This window comes from Pagrus pagrus (genome assembly GCF_965226575.1).
Source record: "Pagrus pagrus genome assembly, chromosome: 15".
NCBI lineage: Eukaryota > Metazoa > Chordata > Actinopteri > Spariformes > Sparidae > Pagrus > Pagrus pagrus.
This window is the reverse complement of record NC_140199.1, coordinates 30,903,525-30,921,492: the sequence shown is the minus strand read 5'-3', so window position 1 is coordinate 30,921,492 and position 17,968 is coordinate 30,903,525. Positions and strand designations below refer to the sequence as shown.

Below are 17,968 nucleotides of genomic sequence, written 5' to 3'. Positions count from 1 at the left end.
AGGCCTGTAAACACACTTGAATGTGTTAAATTGGTGGAGCTAGCCTTTAAACACAGGAGTTTTGCTTTTAGGACAGTGTTTCACATTGAGTACAGAGGTTTTATTTTGAACTTTTAATGGATCTGAATACTTCCTCCACCACTACTCTGTCATGGAACTCCAGCCTGGATTTATCCACTCTACAGACTGTGGTCCTGAATCATTATTTTTCTTTGTAAGGGGTCTCACACACCCTCACAACAGTTAATTTTTATGATGTGAATTTCAGATGTTGACATTTGATCACTTTCTCTAGAAGAACTTTGAAAACAATGTAAGAAAGACAGGATATAGAGCTGAGGATTCCTGCCCAACTTTATTGTCTCAGTGTTGCCTTGAAAGGTACTTAGACTGTTCCTATTGAGACAAAGGTATGATTTGTCATTCAGTGTGCCGCTCTCTCTCTTCTTCAAAGTCAATCTAGCTCATCCAGCAGTCGATCTCTCTCTCCTTGCAGTCAACTTCAACAAATGACTATCCAGTCAGATCAGGGCTACAGAATCAAAAAATAAACTAAATATCATGTTTCATTTTTGCATTATGTGAGCTATATACTTGTGTTTGCCGCTCGTTATAAATATTCCGTTGAATTTTTTTTCAGTTGATGACTACATTTTTAAAACAAGTCCCCCAGCTACTTAAGTTGTTGAGGAGAATCAGGCCCCAGAGGGTGCTAATCAGCTGTGCTTCCAAACTGGCATGGTGTTCATTATGACTCTTTTTATTATGCATTTTTGATCCATGGAGGTTTTATATTTGTAAAACTTTCAATAAGCGATTTAAAAATCTGACGTCATCACAGTCTAAAAGTCTATCAGAACTAGCATGGTGTTCACTATGACTCTTTTTATTATGTATTTTTGATCCATGAGGGTTTTATATTTGAAAAACTTTCAATAAGTGATTTAAAATCTGTGACGTCATCACAGTCTAACCGGAACTTGCAGGAGCTGCCATCGGGGGAAACTCTAATGCGCATATTCAATTGGCCGCATAGTTAGAAGTTATGGATAATAATGTTTTGCCTGTTATTGAGACAATTAAATAGAAATTCAATTGCTGGTTAGCAAGAGACCTATCTATACATGGTACAGTATTATTAAGTAAAGCTGAGGGGATGTCAAGAGCTTCTTATGTGTTCTGATCACTAGATGTCTCCAAATCCATATGTTCCAAGCTAGACAAAATCCTGTTGGAAAAATAAGGCCCATAAAGTAATAAAAAACAAACTGTTCTTTCCTACCCTGTAGCTGAAGGGGGACTTAATGTTCTGACTTTTACAATATTTAACCAAATTATAAAAATCAACTGTGTTAAAAGATTCCTTAAGAACCGAAATAGTTTAAAACTCCCTGTGACACTAGCTAACTTTCATCAACAAATTCTGTTATGTTGGGCTCTTCTGTACAAACAGAATTACTCTCCTCACAATTGTATTCCTATGCAACAATGCTTACATTTCATATAGAAACATAACTCGATATTTACATAATTTGTTTGTTAATAACATAAATACTGTGAGCCAACTTTTGAATGTAAACAGTGAATTGTGTGGTTATGAGGCTTTTTTTAGAGAAATATGGTGTTAAAGGATAACTACCGTTTTTTACAACCTGGACCTTTTTTCTAGCAAAATATATGGTCATGTACTCACCCAGATAACTTTGGTGTCATTTGGCGTCGTTCGGACGAAATTAGATCCAGTGTAGCGCCGATATATCCATATTATGCGAGTAACGGGGCAGCGACACACAGCCTCTTTATAACGCATTATCTGCCACGAAACTAGTTCATTTCACCAATATTTTGTTACGATATGCTAGCGCTATTCCCCTCTGAGTCCGGGCTCGTCCGTTATCAACATCCGGGGTCAAACTAGCAGTAGCAGCTACAGGTAAACAAGCCGGGCTGTCGCGGGTGCGCGCAGCTCAGAGACGACATCTTCCAGGTCAGAGGTAGTAGATCAACCTACAGACCCCGGATGTTGTCAATAGACGAGCCCGGACTCAGAGGGGAATAGCACTAGCATATCGTAACAAAATATTGGTGAAATGAACTAGTTTCGTGGCAGATAATGTGTTATATAGAGGCTGTGTGTCGATGCCCCGTTACTCGCATTATATGGATATGTCGGCGCTACACTGGATCTAATTTCGTCCGAACGACGCCAAATGACACCAAAGTTATCTGGGTGAGTACATGACCATATATTTTGCTAGAAAAAAGGTCCAGGTTGTAAAAAACAGTAGTTATCCTTTAACACCATATTTCTCTAAAAAAGCCTCATAACCACACAATTCACCGTTTACCTCTAAACTGTGTTTTGTTTGTCGATGTTTAGTTGTGCTGAGAATGGACTGGAGTTTTGAACTTGTATGGATTGTTTATATGTGTTTGAATTTCTTGAATAAAGAGAGAGAGAGAGAGAGAGAGAGAAACATAAAACAAAACAGACTAGAACTAGACCTGACTTTCCATCAACATGGGGGGAGGAGATAATGACTGAATTTCCATTTTTGGGTGAACAGGTCCTTTAAGAGATTAACAGCACATTTATATGCATCGAATGCATTTTGGTTTATTCATGCGGTGCATTTGCTTCATTGCAATATCTGGCTAAAGATTAAAAACATGCCTTACAAACAAATCGTAGTTTAGGATTAGGATTTTCTTTGCAACTCTAATGAAATATGATGACCCAACCAAACACATACAAATATGGTAAAACCTTTACCGTCAACCTACATTCGCGGTAAATATCAGATTAGGTGTGGCACATATTTCTACTCCGAGGGGTGGCCGTTTTTAAAAAAAATATTTTTCTCTGTGCAAGAAATGCTCCGCAGTCGTTACATTTTTTCTTTGCTTTAACTTTCAAAAGACTGGACCTTGTTTTCTAAATTTTGATGCTCGTATTTACTTCTACAATAATGCAGTATATGCACTCTAATCATACATCACCATATTTCTTACGCAGTGGTTTCGTCCTAACTGGCGCGAAATGAGTAACACCGCCCACAATCAATCTCCCAGCTGCGTCAAGTGAGCCGAATTCACGGAGAGAAATGGCCGACGTAGAGTGACACTGCCTTCAAAATAAAAGATGATGTCGACCTCCCAAACCGGCTCTCGAGCGTAACGTTCGTTTTAGCCGTTTTACTTTGAAAGGCATGTGTCGGCCGTACATGTGTCGTGTGTCGGTACTTACCGTCGAGTGGGACACACTGTCCTCGCTGCGAAGAACTAGTGTGGAGTTCAAACTAGTCTCTCTGTCCACATCTGCAGTTTTAGATAAGACAATATTTTCGGATTTGTTGCGATATCTGCTGTCCTACATACTCAGAGATTACACCAATAACCACTAGCCAGCTAGTTTGACCAACCAACGTACTTTTTAGAGCCACATGTCTGTTTTAATAACGTGCCTTTGTAACGTGAACTCGTAACAAGTCAAACAAAAAATCCTTTACTATTCACTTGAACCAGTCACAGTACTCCTGTCGTCTGCTTCGCTGTTGACAACAATGAGCAGGTAAGTGAAACACCATTACACACTGTAAAAAGAAACTGTAAGATTTCACTATTTACAATAAGTTACAATCATCGACAATTATCTGTTACAAAATGGACCAGTATGATAACTAATATCTTAATTTGTTCTTAGATTGTAAATCTCTTCTGACACGGGCTAACAAATAGTGAAAGCCTTGCGTACAGCGAATCGTTGAATCTTCGCTTTACCCTGAAGTTGTCATATATTGTGTGATACTTCATACCCATCATGTGCTGTACATGTTTTCTGATTGTACAGTAACTCTGCCAGGTTTCACACGCTTTATGTCTGAGTCATGTTGTTGCTAAGTGAATGCTTTACAGATCATAACAGCCATCTTTGAAGTTTGAAACATGTGAATGCAGTTAGTCGAGCCTCCTGCAGAACCAGCGACAAAAGCTCACCCTCTGCTTTTCATTTGTACTCTTCCTCATGCTGACAGTGCGAAGGAAGAAACTCGAAGTGCCTCCCCTCACTGCCCCAAGCCGGACGAGTCTGAGGAGCCACTGGGCACAGCCATGGAGACTGAAGCTGCAAAGGGTCAGTCACAAAGGACCCACTCCACGGCCCTCAGGGGCCCCAGAGGAGCTTACTGGGGATTGTCTTGAGCTTATCCGAATTTGATTAATGTATTGGTGCTGTCATGTCATTTGAGGTTGAGATAGTGAGGGAATGATGTACATGTCATATCTCATGAAAGTTGATCTTATGTAAAAATATACTACTGTCATAGGGCAAACAAAAAACAAAAAAAAGCAATCCTATCGTGATTTTTTTGGCAAATGTGCTTTTAATAAGATTCATCATCAGTGGGAATGATAATTGTCGTATCACAATCTTCATTTTGACTGAAATTATTAAAAATTGATGATTGTGTTACTTGACTATCACTTATTTCTTTACAGACCTCTGTGTGAAATCTGAGGATATGAAGTCTGAAGTGGTCATCACTAAGGCAATGGAAGAGGAAGAGAAGCAGCTGATGGAGGAAGGGGAGAGAAAAGAAAAGGAGATGATGGAAAAGGCGTGTTGCTTATTAATTCCTCAGAATTTGTGTGTTCTTCTGCCCTTTTCCTTCAAAAAATCTATTTGTAAAATCTAAAATCTTTTTGTAGGACAACATCTTCCTCAAATTTAGGCTTTGAAAAAGTGTAATTTCCTTATAGATACAAAGAGTCACATGGTATTTGTGCTAGTATAAAAATGTTCAATTGATATCCAGCCCTAATGTTTTCCAACAGTTATTATGTCATTAATGTATGATGTATGCTCACCACAAGGCTCGGGAATCATGGCAGAGGGATTCTCATGACATGCGCTTCAAGAGACTGCAGCATTTGCTTCAGAAGAGCAACATCTACTCTAAATTCCTGCTGACTAAAATGGAGCAACAACAAAATGAGGTAACACATGAGACCGTAACTACCTGTGCTGTCTTTGCGTTGGGCGATATGTTAAAATTTTCCAAACGGCCACCATCAGCCCACCAATCGGCTATTGCTGATGTATTTGTTCAGGTGTGTGCCAGCACGTGCAGTGGGCAGGGAATACACCATCCTGCTGATCACACTACGCTTACACTGAGAGACACTCTGTTGTTGTCCCTGTTTATATTATTATCATTAGCCTACGTGATTGCTGTGTGATTTTTGTGGATCAAATATTTATTTACCTTTACCTTACCCTCTGACATCGGCAGTCTTTAATGTGAAAAGATAATTTCCCCTAAACATTACAGACCAAAGTTTTAGGCCACACTTTTAATAAATCAAAATAAATCTTCTTGAGAGCTGTCAGCTATTTTGCCAAGACCGCTTTTATATAAACCAATAGGTTTATGCAGCAGTTTGGTTTAGTCACCATTGTTCATACGCTAAGTGTTTAATCTTGTAGGCTACAGCGTTTTTTTTATCTCACCAGACAAGCGCGTCATCCCTGCGCTCCTCAGCGTGCAGGGATGAAGCGGTTTTCTGCCTGAAAATATGGATACGAAATGCTGCATGTCGCATTTTTTGAGTGGTGCAGCTGCACTGCTCATCAACTTGCTCCCGTAATTTGCGCACAGTGCCCTGCTCCCCAGGCAGTCTGCAGGCATTTCTTAGCACTGGTCAGTTCTGCTCCTCCTCAACTCCTTTCTAATCACAGATTTGGCCTGTTCCTTTTTCTGGAGCTTTTACATGTTAATTCTTTATTGAGTGAATTTTTCAAGGAGGCGCACCATTAATTTAACAAAATAAAATGTCAAAAATAACCCTAACCCAGCCGGCGATGGGTTGAGGCTGTCGCTAATAGAAGATGGATTTGTCCAGTCGCCCAACCCTAATCACTACTAAAACTATTTCTGTCAACCATGTCAGGAGAAACTCAGGAAGGAGAAACTTGAAAAGAAAACCAAGAAGGTGAGGGAAGTTTTACTGATAGCACATTGTAGCTTAGTTTTAAAGTACTATCTGAACCTTATTCACTCACCCATATATATTATTTTTACATGCAGAGTGCAAATGGTGCAGAGCCTGAGAAAGGTCAGTACACGTTGTAATATTTGCTTTGATTCTAAGTACAGTATGAAAAGCTGTTAATAAAGTTTGTCAATATTCCAGTAAATACTAACATTTACAAACAGTTTAAGTGATTATTGTAAACCCTGGTTGTGTAAGCTTCAAATCCAAAAGTGTAGTATGTGTATGTGTGACGTTTTTGACTATTCCCTGTTGAAGTAGATAAAAAGAAGAGAAGGAGGGATGACGACTACAAAATAGCAGATGTCATGTCAAAAGAAGTAAGATCTTATTTGACCTTTTGTCTGTTCTACTGATTTCTCATTTACTGCTATGCTCACACACATTGCTTGTTTTTGTCTTCCAGGAAATAATGTCACAGTCTAAGAAAGCAAAGGTGGAGGAAGAGGTAACGGTTCACTTTATTTAGACTTTTTCTCTTCTGAGTAAATGACATGTGAAGACATTTTTAATAATCTAGAAGCTGGAATGGAGGAATGTTTGGACACTTTTGGATAGATTTTAAATTGGAAGTATGTGTTACTCACTGGACGTATCACACCTGATAATACATGTGTGTCAAACATTTGATATAGGACGGGGCGCTGACCCAGAAGAAACTAGAAGCTGAGGATATTGAGAAGATGAGCGATTCTAACCAAGACATCAAGGACCGTCTGTCAGAGAGCGTGCGAGAAAACGCCAAGCATCTCCTGCATCCTCACAGGAAGGTGAACGGCCAGCCGGTCCCTGCCCAGCAGCCACAGCACTTCACTGGTGGGGTCATGAGGTGGTACCAGATTGAAGGCATCGAGTGGCTGAGGGTCAGTAGGACTTCACCTTCATGGGACTGTGGGGAGGGATTTGTTTTATTTGTTTGTTTGACAATGTGTCATTTGTTAGCCAATACAGCTCTTCAGAACTGTAACAGATTAAAAATTAAGTTGAGTTCATCTTGGCCTTTTAAAATAGGAGTTGACGGAACGGACTCACCTCAAGAGCCATTCAGTAGCTGTTCAAGAGCTTTTGATGGTGCAGTGTGATCTTCCATCAGCAGATGGAGTTATTGCAGATGTATCCATATTTGTAAGCACTAAGAGAACGTCCATGTTGGCAGTTTCAAAGTTCAAAGAAGTTTGGCAGACATTAAGGCCATATACAGCCCATGATTTCTTTTTCACTGTGTATGTTGATGCACTTCTGTCTGCAGTAGAAAGCAGTTATTAGCAACTCCAGAAAGGTTGAACTTGCTAGAGAGAGCAGGGATTCCCTCAGGAAATATTTTAGTTGATCTGGTGAGCCCCCCAGCTCCAGACACATTGCATGATCAGTATAGTAAGTAGGTACTGGCCTAAACACCAACCAAACTAAATATAGTGGTTACAGTTCAGTTATTGAATATCAGCTATAGATACTTCATTGTGTTCTGGAAAAAGTGTCTGTTGGAAGTTTTTTTTGTGGCCTTTTTATAGCTTTATTGATAGGACAGCTCAGAGATGACAGGGTACAGGACGAGAGAGGGGGGTGACACGCAGCAAAGGGCCACAGGTCAGACTCGAACCCCGGGCGGCTGCAGCAAGGACAAAGCCTCTGTACATGGGACGCCCGCTCTACCAACTGAGCTAATGGGCGCCCTCTGTTGGAAGTTTTGCAAATTAGAAAATTGTTATTTTAGTTATATAGTTTATAAAGATGACGATTAGAGTATGATGAATGCCCGGCGTTCTTCAGTGTTGAAGTTGCTGCTGAGTGTGTTGTTCCCTCTGTGCTGTCAGATGCTGTGGGAGAATGGCATCAATGGGATCCTGGCTGATGAGATGGGACTGGGAAAGACCATCCAGTGCATCGCTCACATTGCCATGATGATAGAAAAGAAGGTGATGGGCCCCTTCCTGGTGGTGGCCCCTCTTTCCACTCTGCCAAACTGGATCAGTGAATTCAAGCGCTTCACACCAGAGGTAAGGGGATGTATTACTGAGATGACCTTGACTCATCAGACATGTGAAGGTCTGAATGTCTGACTGTTCTCTGTAACACATACAAGTCATTAGTAAAAACCACAGGAATTAAACGGTTTTAAGCAAGTTTGCAGCTGAGTTTCTCAGCTAAAGTACTTCAGTACATTTTTTAACTGTAAACTTGTTGTGGTGTCACGTTAAACTGCAGTTCACTGTTTAACACTGCATTCCTCTTAACAGAAACTCTCAGTCCTGCTGTGTGTTTAGCCTGCTGTGTAGTGTTAGCTCAATCAGCTGTTAGCTATTTTGGCTCCCATGCTGCAGGGCCAGAAACATTTTTTTTTAATTTTTTTTATTTTTATTCAAAACTTTGTTTCACATTACAAAACAGTTTTTCAAAAATAATATGCAATATTTAAAGCACTTCTATGGTATACGCCAGGGGGAATTTACAAGTTTACAAAAAAAGTTCAAGTTTTCACATATATTGACAGTCTTTCTGGTTGCTTGAAAATTTGATGGAGGTTATGTACTGCTTGAGCTCACCACTAAGAGCAATAAAGGAAGGTTTTTTTTTAATGAACTTACATTTGTGAATATGAAATTTTGCCATTAAAATAATAAGGTTGATAATAAAAGTTATGTTGGCTTTTTTTCAGGTCAGGGAGCCAAAACAGTACATTCCTCCAAAACAAAATAAAATCTTCAACATTGATAGCAACAAAATTACAAATATCACTCCACAGTTTTTGCACGATAGGGCAGAGCCAAAACAAATGGGTCACAGTTTCAACATGTACGGAACAGAAAGTACATTTCACGTCAATGTCTTTTTTAAAATCTTTTTACAATGTGGTCATTGGATGGATAAAATCTATGAATAATCTTAAATGAAATTTCTCTCACTTTATTAGTTAACAGGTATCGGTTGGGTAAGAGCCAAATCTTCTTCCAGTCGGTGTCCTCCATAAATTTGTTCCAGTATGAGATCACGTATGGAACTGTGGTGGCATCCCTTTTAAACATGAGTCTAATTAATTTGTTGTTTTTCCCATGGTTACCAGCCGGATAAGCTTTAACTATTGGGGTGTCTGACAAGGATAACAGGGAGAAATGTTTGGATTCCATTCTAGGTTGAGATTTAAATAGCATACAAACTCCAGATGGGATTGCTCCAAAAACTCTGGCAAAATCTGCAGGTGATACAGGGATATTATATACAGATAAAAACTCATTATACGAATAGAGAAGACCATCCCTGTTGAATAATTGAGCCATATGTACAATGTTATTATTAAACCAATACTCAATAAAAAGGGATTTATGTTTAAATAAAATATCCTTGTTGTTCCATATATAATAGTTATGAGGTGAAAAATTATGCTTGAAGATAAGGGACCAGGAGAGAAAGGCCTGCCGGTGAAAGGCTGACATTTTTACTGGTATTTTGTCAATATTGTAGTTGCATACTAAAAAAAATTTAAACCACCCAGTTGGCCAGAAACAGTTGTGTCCTCCTCCATCCTCTCAGGATGACAGAAAATGCACTAATTCTGAACAGACCATCCCAAGTGATAAATTGAGCTGACAACAACGGAGGGCGTCTTCATGCTGTTACCATAGTTATCTATATATACAACTTATATCGGTCAATAATGATCGTGTCTGATCAATCAAAGCACCCGCACTAACTAATACTAAACTAACCAATTACTTGCCCACTAATACTGAGTGTGTTAATATCTGCTGTAGCGAAGCAGTCTGAGCAGTGTTATGTGTCTTTTGTGTCCCAGGTGTCCGTGCTGCTGTACCACGGCCCAGAGAGAGCCAAACTACTGAAGCAGATCCGCAGGCCTCAGGGGCCCCTCAACATGTGTCCTGTGGTTGTCACCTCCTTTGAAATCACCATGATAGACAGAAAATTCCTACAAGTAGGATCCCTGCTCATCCTTTACTAAACAAAGAAATGGTTATTATGACCTGCGTGTTTTACAGGGACTAAAATATTTGTCGAATGATATTGCAATTGTAGTTTTGTATTCATAGTTGTAGGTAGGGTTTGCGCAGTTGAAGAAAAAACAGCAATAATCTTGAATGTTTATTCAAACAAAAAAATCGATCCATGAACCACAAGCATATGACATAAAGTCTTTATTCACCCTCATTTTCCTGTTCTCATGAGTACTGTTTAAGAAGCCAGGTTATGTCTGCTTTCTGCTTTCTGCTCCAGCGCTTCCAGTGGAAGTACCTGATAGTGGACGAAGGCCACAGGATCAAAAACCTCAACTGTCGGCTGGTACGGGAGCTGAAGATGCTGCCCACAGACAACAAGCTGCTGCTGACTGGTACACCACTGCAGAACAACTTGGCTGAGCTCTGGTCCCTCCTCAACTTCCTCCTGCCAGAGGTCTTTGATGACCTCAAGAGGTATGGAGCCATGTGTTTCCTGTAGTTATTGATTACTGAGCGCTGATCACAGTACTGCTACTGCTGCGACATACTGCAAAGTTTTGGCCCCTCAAAATAATTTTATCTTTTATTCTCATTTATGGATCTAATTATGCACTGACATCTGTACAGCAAAACTAGAAAATAAGACTGATGATAATAAATGACAAATAGAAAAAGTGTCAGACATGGGTCTTTTGTCGAAGGTTGTGTCTAAATCAATGGCAGCAATACCACCTGTAGTAGCTACTAGTTGCTATATGGTGTTTGATGTGCCATCTGTGTTGCTGAATGTTGAGCTTTAAGTCATTGCTGACATGTCTTCTGTGCAGCTTTGAGTCATGGTTTGACATCGACACCCTGGGTGAGGCTGAGAATGTGGTGGCTGCTGAGCGCGAGCAGAACATCCTGAGCATGTTGCACCAGGTCAGTCCTCAAAACCATCAGCACACAGTATACTTCTATAGTGTATGTATACACTATATATATGTGTGTGTGTGTGTGTGTATATTTCCTGTCTTCAAGGCAGAATAAATGTTGTTTTTTTTTTCTTTCAATATAAGAAATGTACGAAGTATCGGCTTATTACACACTTACACACATGAATTGGCCTCCTGAGTTGAGGCTAATGAATATACATTTTCTAAAGGTTTCTCTTGTTTCAGATTCTGACTCCATTCCTGCTGAGGAGGCTGAAGTCAGATGTGACACTGGAGGTTCCTCCTAAGAAGGAGATTGTTGTTTATGCTCCCCTGACAGCCAAACAGGAGATCTTATACACTGCTGTGGTCAACAAAACCATCGCCAAGGTGTTGGGAAATGAAAAGGTAACAGCATGAACAATCCCAATCTCAAACAAGTGTGTATTCACAACCAGGTTCGACCAGGTTCACACAGGCATCCGAACTGTCATGCGTTCAGATGTAAAGAACAAGACTTACTCACAAGTAAAGAAGTGCAAACGTGTGTGTGTGCCTTTCTACAAAATTTTGTGGTCATCTGAGTCCATTTAGAAGTTATGCGCCTTTTCTGTTCAAGGCCAATCCCAATGCCACACACCCTTCATCCAGGTGACGTGAACAGTTAATCAGCTGTCCTTTGGCTCATGAACAAACTTCCCACATAGAAAGTCTATGGATCCATTTCGATGGCTGTTTTGTTTTACGTCCCACTCTGCATTTCTTGGTCAAAAAAGACATCTCTACATCTCTCTATATATTGTCTTTTGTTTCATATCTTAATGTATTTTAATGGAAAAGTAAACTCTCTTGAATTGTGTGTTATTGAAAGTTGTGATGGGCTCTGCTCAGTGCAGACTTGTCCTCTTTGTCAACAGGTAGAAAATGACCCATTACATTATTAATTTACCAAATAGACCATTTAATTGCCGTAATAAAGTGCCATTAAAAGCCAAGTGATGGAACTTGTCTGCTCTTTATTTAGACAGAGGCTCCTGCAGTGTTGACTTCAAGTGGCAGGCCGAAGCGTCGCACTCGAAAGGTGGTGAACTATACAGAAACGGGTGGAGATGCATCACATGACCTGGAGAAATATCTTGAGATGGTCTGCAAGGAGAATGAGCAAAGGTCAGTACAGCCTGCACAAAGCTCAGCTGCACACTCAAATAATTGAATAGAATTTTGATGCTAGTGTCGGGAGGCCATTACTCAACTTGTGAGTTTTCTTTCTTTACATATGTGTTGTACAGTTTGTTAGAAAATGCTGGTTGTTTAACAATTCTCGCCATGTTTTGAATGTCATGTCATGATTCCATGAGAAGCACACCCTGTGGCTATGTGTCCATCTTAACTTCCTTTCCTCACGTATCCTCCAGCTCCCTTCCAATGCTGGATATCCAGAGGCCGTTGGACACCCACATCAACCTGAAGCTGCGGAACATTTTCATGCTGCTGAAGAGATGCTGTAACCACCCTTACCTGGTGGAGTACCCCCTCGATCCTGCCACACAGGAGTTCAAGGTACCTTACAGTCACCTGTACCTCTTTGGACATGGGCACTGTTTAACTGTGTTCCCAATGTTTGTGATTTTCAGCTGTTATTTGGAATAGGACTGTTGCAATGTGTTGATTACATTTTGGCAGTATCTAGGTGTTACGGCATACCAAGGTAATTCAGAATCTAGAGTGGTTCTTCTTTCTAATGCCACTTTTCCACAAAAATTAGCCGGTCTACACAGGTTTTTTTCTGAACGTGGGTCAACCCTCTAAAAATCGCCTACTGACCCCATCCCCACTTCCCGAAGGCAAGACAGCCCTATCTGACACGTTTCATGTCATGATTGTGCTGGAAACAGTTGTATAAGAAGAGAAAACAATAGATTGCACGAAACCGCATCCCAAATTATTCTTCAATATATGGATGTTGATAACGCATTATCATTTCACACAGCGGAATTTAGCGTGTTTGTGCTGATAGAAACCCATGTCTACTGCAGAGTCACAAAAAGCCTGATCTTTGTGGGTTTAAATTGGGTTTTTGACCAGTGGAAAAGGGGTATAATAAATAGTGCTGGGACTTTATCGCATTAATTACCACTAATTAATTACAGAAAAAATAACGCAACAAAAAAAATAACGCATTTAATCGCAATTTATTTTTGCACTCCAAACAGCGCGGAACGTTGCTCGTTGCATGAGTTACCGGCAAACCCGTAATACTGATGCACAGGACACAACACGAGAAATGGAAACCGAAGAGAAGTCGTTGCTGGGTTCGGTGGGCGGAAATTTTAGTTTTAAAAAACTACTGGGTGGAAACCTGGATAAAAGCACAGTTGTGTGCAAATTGTGCCTATCACCGGAGCACTTCCAGCCTCTGCTACCACCTCAATGCCAAACATGTTGCAGCTAGCACAGACAACGCTCCTAGTTCGAGCAGGCAGTGTCACCAATCCACACTCGACAAGATGACAGGGTTCAGAGCCAAAATGAGTACTGACAAATTAACAAACGCACTGGCGAAGTGGATTGCATTGGACTGTCGGCCACTCTCGGTGGTAGAAGATCTGACCCACTTTTCTGGAATGTGCTGTACTAAGCGCTGTTTTTTATTTTAATAAACAAAAACAACGGTGTTTAAGACATAGAAAGTTTACAAAAAGTCTGAAAAAGCTTGAATATATCTAACTTGAATTTAAATTTGTGCCTTGTGAACAATGCAATCATAATATTCTTTATTCATATTGCACTTTATGTTAACACTCAGTGTTGAAAATAGACATGCTTTTGTTGTTTAAGCTCATTCATGTCTATTCATTGATTCAGTCATATACCAAAATCCGTTTAAAATGAAAAATGTTGCTTCTCGTGTCAAATATTGATATGCGATTAATTGAGATTAATTACAAAGCCTCTAATTAATTTGATTGATTTTTTTAATCGAGTCCCACCACTAATAACAAACTGATACAGATATGATGTAAAGGCTGACTGCAGTAACTGCATTTTTGGTGAAATGGACATATAATAAATTAACTTGTGAAAATCTACAAAATTGACTCAAAATCATGGCAGTAAGTTACTGCGGTGTTCCCTGTGATCTAACCATCCCATTTTACTTTCTATCAATCTGAACTGACAGTCAGTTTGAGATAGCACTGAAGATGATGGAATTGTTGTATGAGTAAGTGAAATTGACACTCTTGAGAAACTAGCAATTTACTATGAATTTTCTATCAAAAAGGTGATACCGCCTCAGGCAAATGTTGATTTATAATAAAACAGAAGGAAGGTACATTTGAGATTTGAGAATTTTTTTCAGTAGTGATATTAAAGAAGCACAGCTGACTGCCTGTGAATAGTTTTTTTCGTCTTCTTTGCTTTCCCATCTTCACAAACTGTCCTGCTGTCCTCCCTGAAGATTGATGAGCAGCTGGTGCAGAGCTCTGGGAAGTTTCTCATACTGGACAGCCTGCTGCCTGCACTGAAGGAAAGGGGACATAAGGTGAAACAGCACACAGAGCCAAACGTGTAACTTCATCACCAATGAAAAAGGATTAATTTAAGTTTTTTTTAAAATAACCAGTAGCCATGTTTTACTTCTGCTGGGTCTACTGGTTTGGGGTAATGTTGACTATAATAGAAATCAGTTAATGGCGTGTACAGTTACCTGCTGTTAACCCCCCTATGTCATGTTTTGGCTGACCTCTAACCAACAAATATGGGGGTGTGTGAATTTATCACCTCATTGAGTCATGAGCTGCTGTTGAAATGTTAACATGGTGATCTTGATTCAAAATATTTACTTCTGCCACAGTTAAACTCTACCTGAGGAACACTATTACTATCTCTAAAAAACATATTTTTACCTTTACCATATATCTAAAAATTTAAATTTAACAAATGTCTTTCTGCTTTATGCAGGATTAGGGTTAGTTACTTAGGGTTACTTTTTCTTCTTAGGTTTATTTATGACCTGATTATTTATAGTTGTGTTCTAAAATAACAATCTTTATAATTGTATGTATTTAACTTCTAATTTTCTCTTTGGACTTTTAATTTTACCTATGACCAAAACAATTTTCAAAACAACGCACCATACTTATAGCTAAAGAATCAGCAGACTAGTGAAAGCAGCAATGCACCATCTGAGAAAAATAATGTGTATGTGAACATATTCTGCTAGGAGCCCCCCCCCAAAAAATGTGCAGAATATGACCTCTTTAAGATAATCAAAAGACAAATTCACATTTTAATTGGTCTCATATTAGTTCAGATAATATAACCCACTCTGCTTTGTGGTATTGAATTGAAGCCCACAAACATTTGTACATTTTGACCACCTGGAAAGGCCTCCCATTGAAAAATGCACACACTGAATTTAGTAAAGGGTCCTGCATCCTGTGCAGGACAACCTGTAATAATGCCTGCAGATCTGAATTAGGCTAATTTCCATTATTAAGTACAATTCAGATACAGTCAAATAAAACTTGGCTTAATGTAAGTAATCTATGTATTTCATGATCCACTTGTACAGTAGGTTTATGTTTATTTCAGTTATTAAAATTCAACTTAATGTATGGTACTGTAAATCCTGGCGTATTTAAGGCCTGTGTTAATTGCCATATCTATATGCATTAAGGGAATTTAGCATGTATCTCACTGTAATTAATGTTTCAGCTAATGTTGAGGCATAGTGTGATGGTGCTGCTGTGTGTCAACAGTCCTCTGTCCATGCTGTTTGTTGTCTTTGGTTTATTCCATACCAGTATGTTTCTGACTTGTATGCATGGTTGACTGTTGTGGTCCAGGTTCTGATCTTCAGTCAGATGACGTCCATCTTGGATATTTTGATGGATTACTGCTATCTGCGGGGCTTCCAGTACAGCAGACTGGATGGCAGCATGTCATACGCCAACAGAGACGAAAATGTGAGTTAACAAAATGTTGTACATCTAATATATTGTAAAGAATTCTGAGCAGGTGACTGTGGGATGGCTGTGTATACTCTGCTCATTAAGAGAGATAGAAGAGTGTGAGGCTCTTGTGCCGATCCAGAATTAGCAGATAACAAAATTGCTGCCCTCAGGGCATTTCTCGGCAGTTTTTTCTAATTTGTGAGAACTGTGACATATCCATGCTGCGGCATCACCAGCTTTTTCTTGTCCCACAGATGACCAAGTTTTCCAAAGATCCAGAGGTGTTCCTGTTCCTGCTGAGCACCAGAGCAGGCGGACTGGGGATCAACCTGACAGCTGCTGACACTGTCATCATCTTCGACAGTGACTGGGTGGGGTAACAAACTGCAACCATGTTACCATTCGAAGTGTTTCTCTCCATGTATTGTGTATAGTCAGTGTGGTGTCCCCCCCTTCTCAGAACCCTCAGGCAGACCTGCAGGCTCAGGACCGCTGTCACCGCATTGGGCAAACCAAACCAGTGGTGGTGTACCGCCTGGTCACAGCCAACACCATCGACCAGAAGATCCTGGAGAGGGCTACAGCCAAAAGAAAGCTGGAGCAGATGGTCATCCACAAGAGTGAGTGGCTGCACTTTCATGGGATACCCCCAAATCATACACCACAGCAGAAGATTATCTTCTGTAATACAAACTTGTTTGATTGCAAGCACTGCAGCACGGGTGGTCTGAAATCTGCGCTCAGTGTAAACTTTAAAGATCGCTTCTTTTCTTTCATCCACAGATAAGTTCAAAGGTGGGAGGACAGAGCTGAACCAAAGTAAAAGCTGCATTGATCTGGATGAGCTGATGGAGCTGCTCAAAGCCAGAGGCACTGAGAAGTAAGACATACGAAATATTTAAACGAGATACGTTTAAATCTTTAGAGAAAATACATGAAAAGTGAAATTGGTTGAGTCTGTACTGGGACTGAACTTGTCGACAGAAATGGAGGGTAACGTTTGGCTCTAACTTTTGTGCCTCTCAGGGAAGTGAAAGCATCAAGGGGGAAGGTGATCAGTGACAAGGACCTGGAGGTTTTGCTGGATCGCAGTGACTTACTGGGTGAGGAGACACACAACTCAGCAGCTTTCAGGAGGTCATGTAAAATACATTGTTGTAGGAGACTACCTTCTTAACTGCAAAACGAATAAATGCTGAAGCTGCGATGGTTTTAATTTTTGATCAATTTAGTGTGCTGAAGTGAACTGTTGTGTTTTCAGACAAAGGAAGGGGGAGCATGAAGAAAGAGAAGGTGGGCGTCTTCAGAGTGATCGATGACAAAGAGTCATCAGAGATCACGTTGACCTGAGAGCGCTTGAAATCTTATCTCGGATATGAACTTGAGACCGCAGTCTTCTACTGCACCTACTGTAGATGGCTCACGACAGCTGTCACTTGTAGTAGATAGATAAGCTTCCAGAAAATACCCTGAAACTGCTGTTTGTAGACTGAATAGTGTATTTTTTGTCTTTTACTTTCTTTACTGACTTGATAGTCCTGTTTATCGAGCTTTTTGTGTTTTACTGTTTTTGTGTTGAACATAGTCTGTGTACCCTTTTTAAGATTCAATCTCCACTGGGGTTCTAAAGTCTGTCAGTATCATTGATCATTTTCATGCCAAAAGATGAAGAAAAAAGGATTCCGTTTGCCCAGATGGTTGAGCTCATTTTCTCCTTGGCAGTGGCATTAACATAATCATTATTAACCTTCCAGCAATACCCACAACACATGATCTTTATTTCAATCTGTCCTCTGACTGTTAACATGCACATGGTTTGTGCATCTGTTTAACAAGACAAAGCTATAGTGACATGATTTAATCAAGTTAGTCCTCTTCAATGTTAATTGTCCATTCGAAACCGATGATCTTTAAATATGTTGTAATCAAAGCACTTTCATGCAGGTGAAGCATACATTTTCTTTCATGTCTTTTTATCTAAATAAACTATGGCCTCTGTATGATGTGTTTTTCCCCCAGTATTTTCTAGTTGTTTCCCTGTGAGCCCATGCTAGGTTCCTGACAACGTGTTAGTTACTACGGGCTGTTACATGCT

The 17,968-nt window shown here is 39.9% G+C and overlaps 1 protein-coding gene across 3 annotated transcripts; it reads left to right on the top strand.

The window, feature by feature from the left end:
* Window positions 1-3,253: 3,253 nt before the first annotated feature.
* On the top strand, window positions 3,254-17,873 carry hells (helicase, lymphoid specific). Of its 3 annotated transcripts, XM_084376601.1 has the most exons (23): window positions 3,254-3,571; window positions 4,035-4,132; window positions 4,498-4,616; window positions 4,873-4,995; window positions 5,950-5,991; window positions 6,087-6,114; window positions 6,310-6,371; window positions 6,458-6,499; window positions 6,687-6,914; window positions 7,866-8,048; window positions 9,842-9,979; window positions 10,279-10,475; window positions 10,829-10,922; window positions 11,162-11,323; window positions 11,940-12,082; window positions 12,331-12,475; window positions 14,376-14,459; window positions 15,766-15,885; window positions 16,128-16,244; window positions 16,334-16,493; window positions 16,657-16,753; window positions 16,900-16,976; window positions 17,135-17,873. In XM_084376601.1, the coding sequence occupies exons 1-23, from the start codon at window positions 3,564-3,566 to the stop codon at window positions 17,221-17,223; spliced, it is 2,556 nt and encodes an 851-aa protein (XP_084232727.1). In that variant the 5' UTR covers window positions 3,254-3,563; the 3' UTR covers window positions 17,224-17,873. The 3 variants fall into 3 exon arrangements, with proteins under 3 accessions (XP_084232727.1, XP_084232726.1, XP_084232725.1); XM_084376600.1 differs by lacking the exon at window positions 3,254-3,571 and having other exon boundaries at window positions 3,937-4,132; window positions 6,313-6,371; XM_084376599.1 differs by lacking the exon at window positions 3,254-3,571 and having other exon boundaries at window positions 3,937-4,132.
* The last annotated feature ends 95 nt before the right edge of the window (window positions 17,874-17,968 follow it).

Bases quoted from the DNA above. Each gene is read 5' to 3' on its own strand.
- hells (XM_084376599.1), top strand. From the start codon at position 3,952: ATGCAGTTAGTCGAGCCTCCTGCAGAACCAGCGACAAAAGCTCACCCT. The intron at 4,996-5,949 runs GTAACACATGAG...CAACCATGTCAG, and splicing joins TGGAGCAACAACAAAATGAG to GAGAAACTCAGGAAGGAGAA. The intron at 8,049-9,841 runs GTAAGGGGATGT...TTTGTGTCCCAG, and splicing joins TCAAGCGCTTCACACCAGAG to GTGTCCGTGCTGCTGTACCA.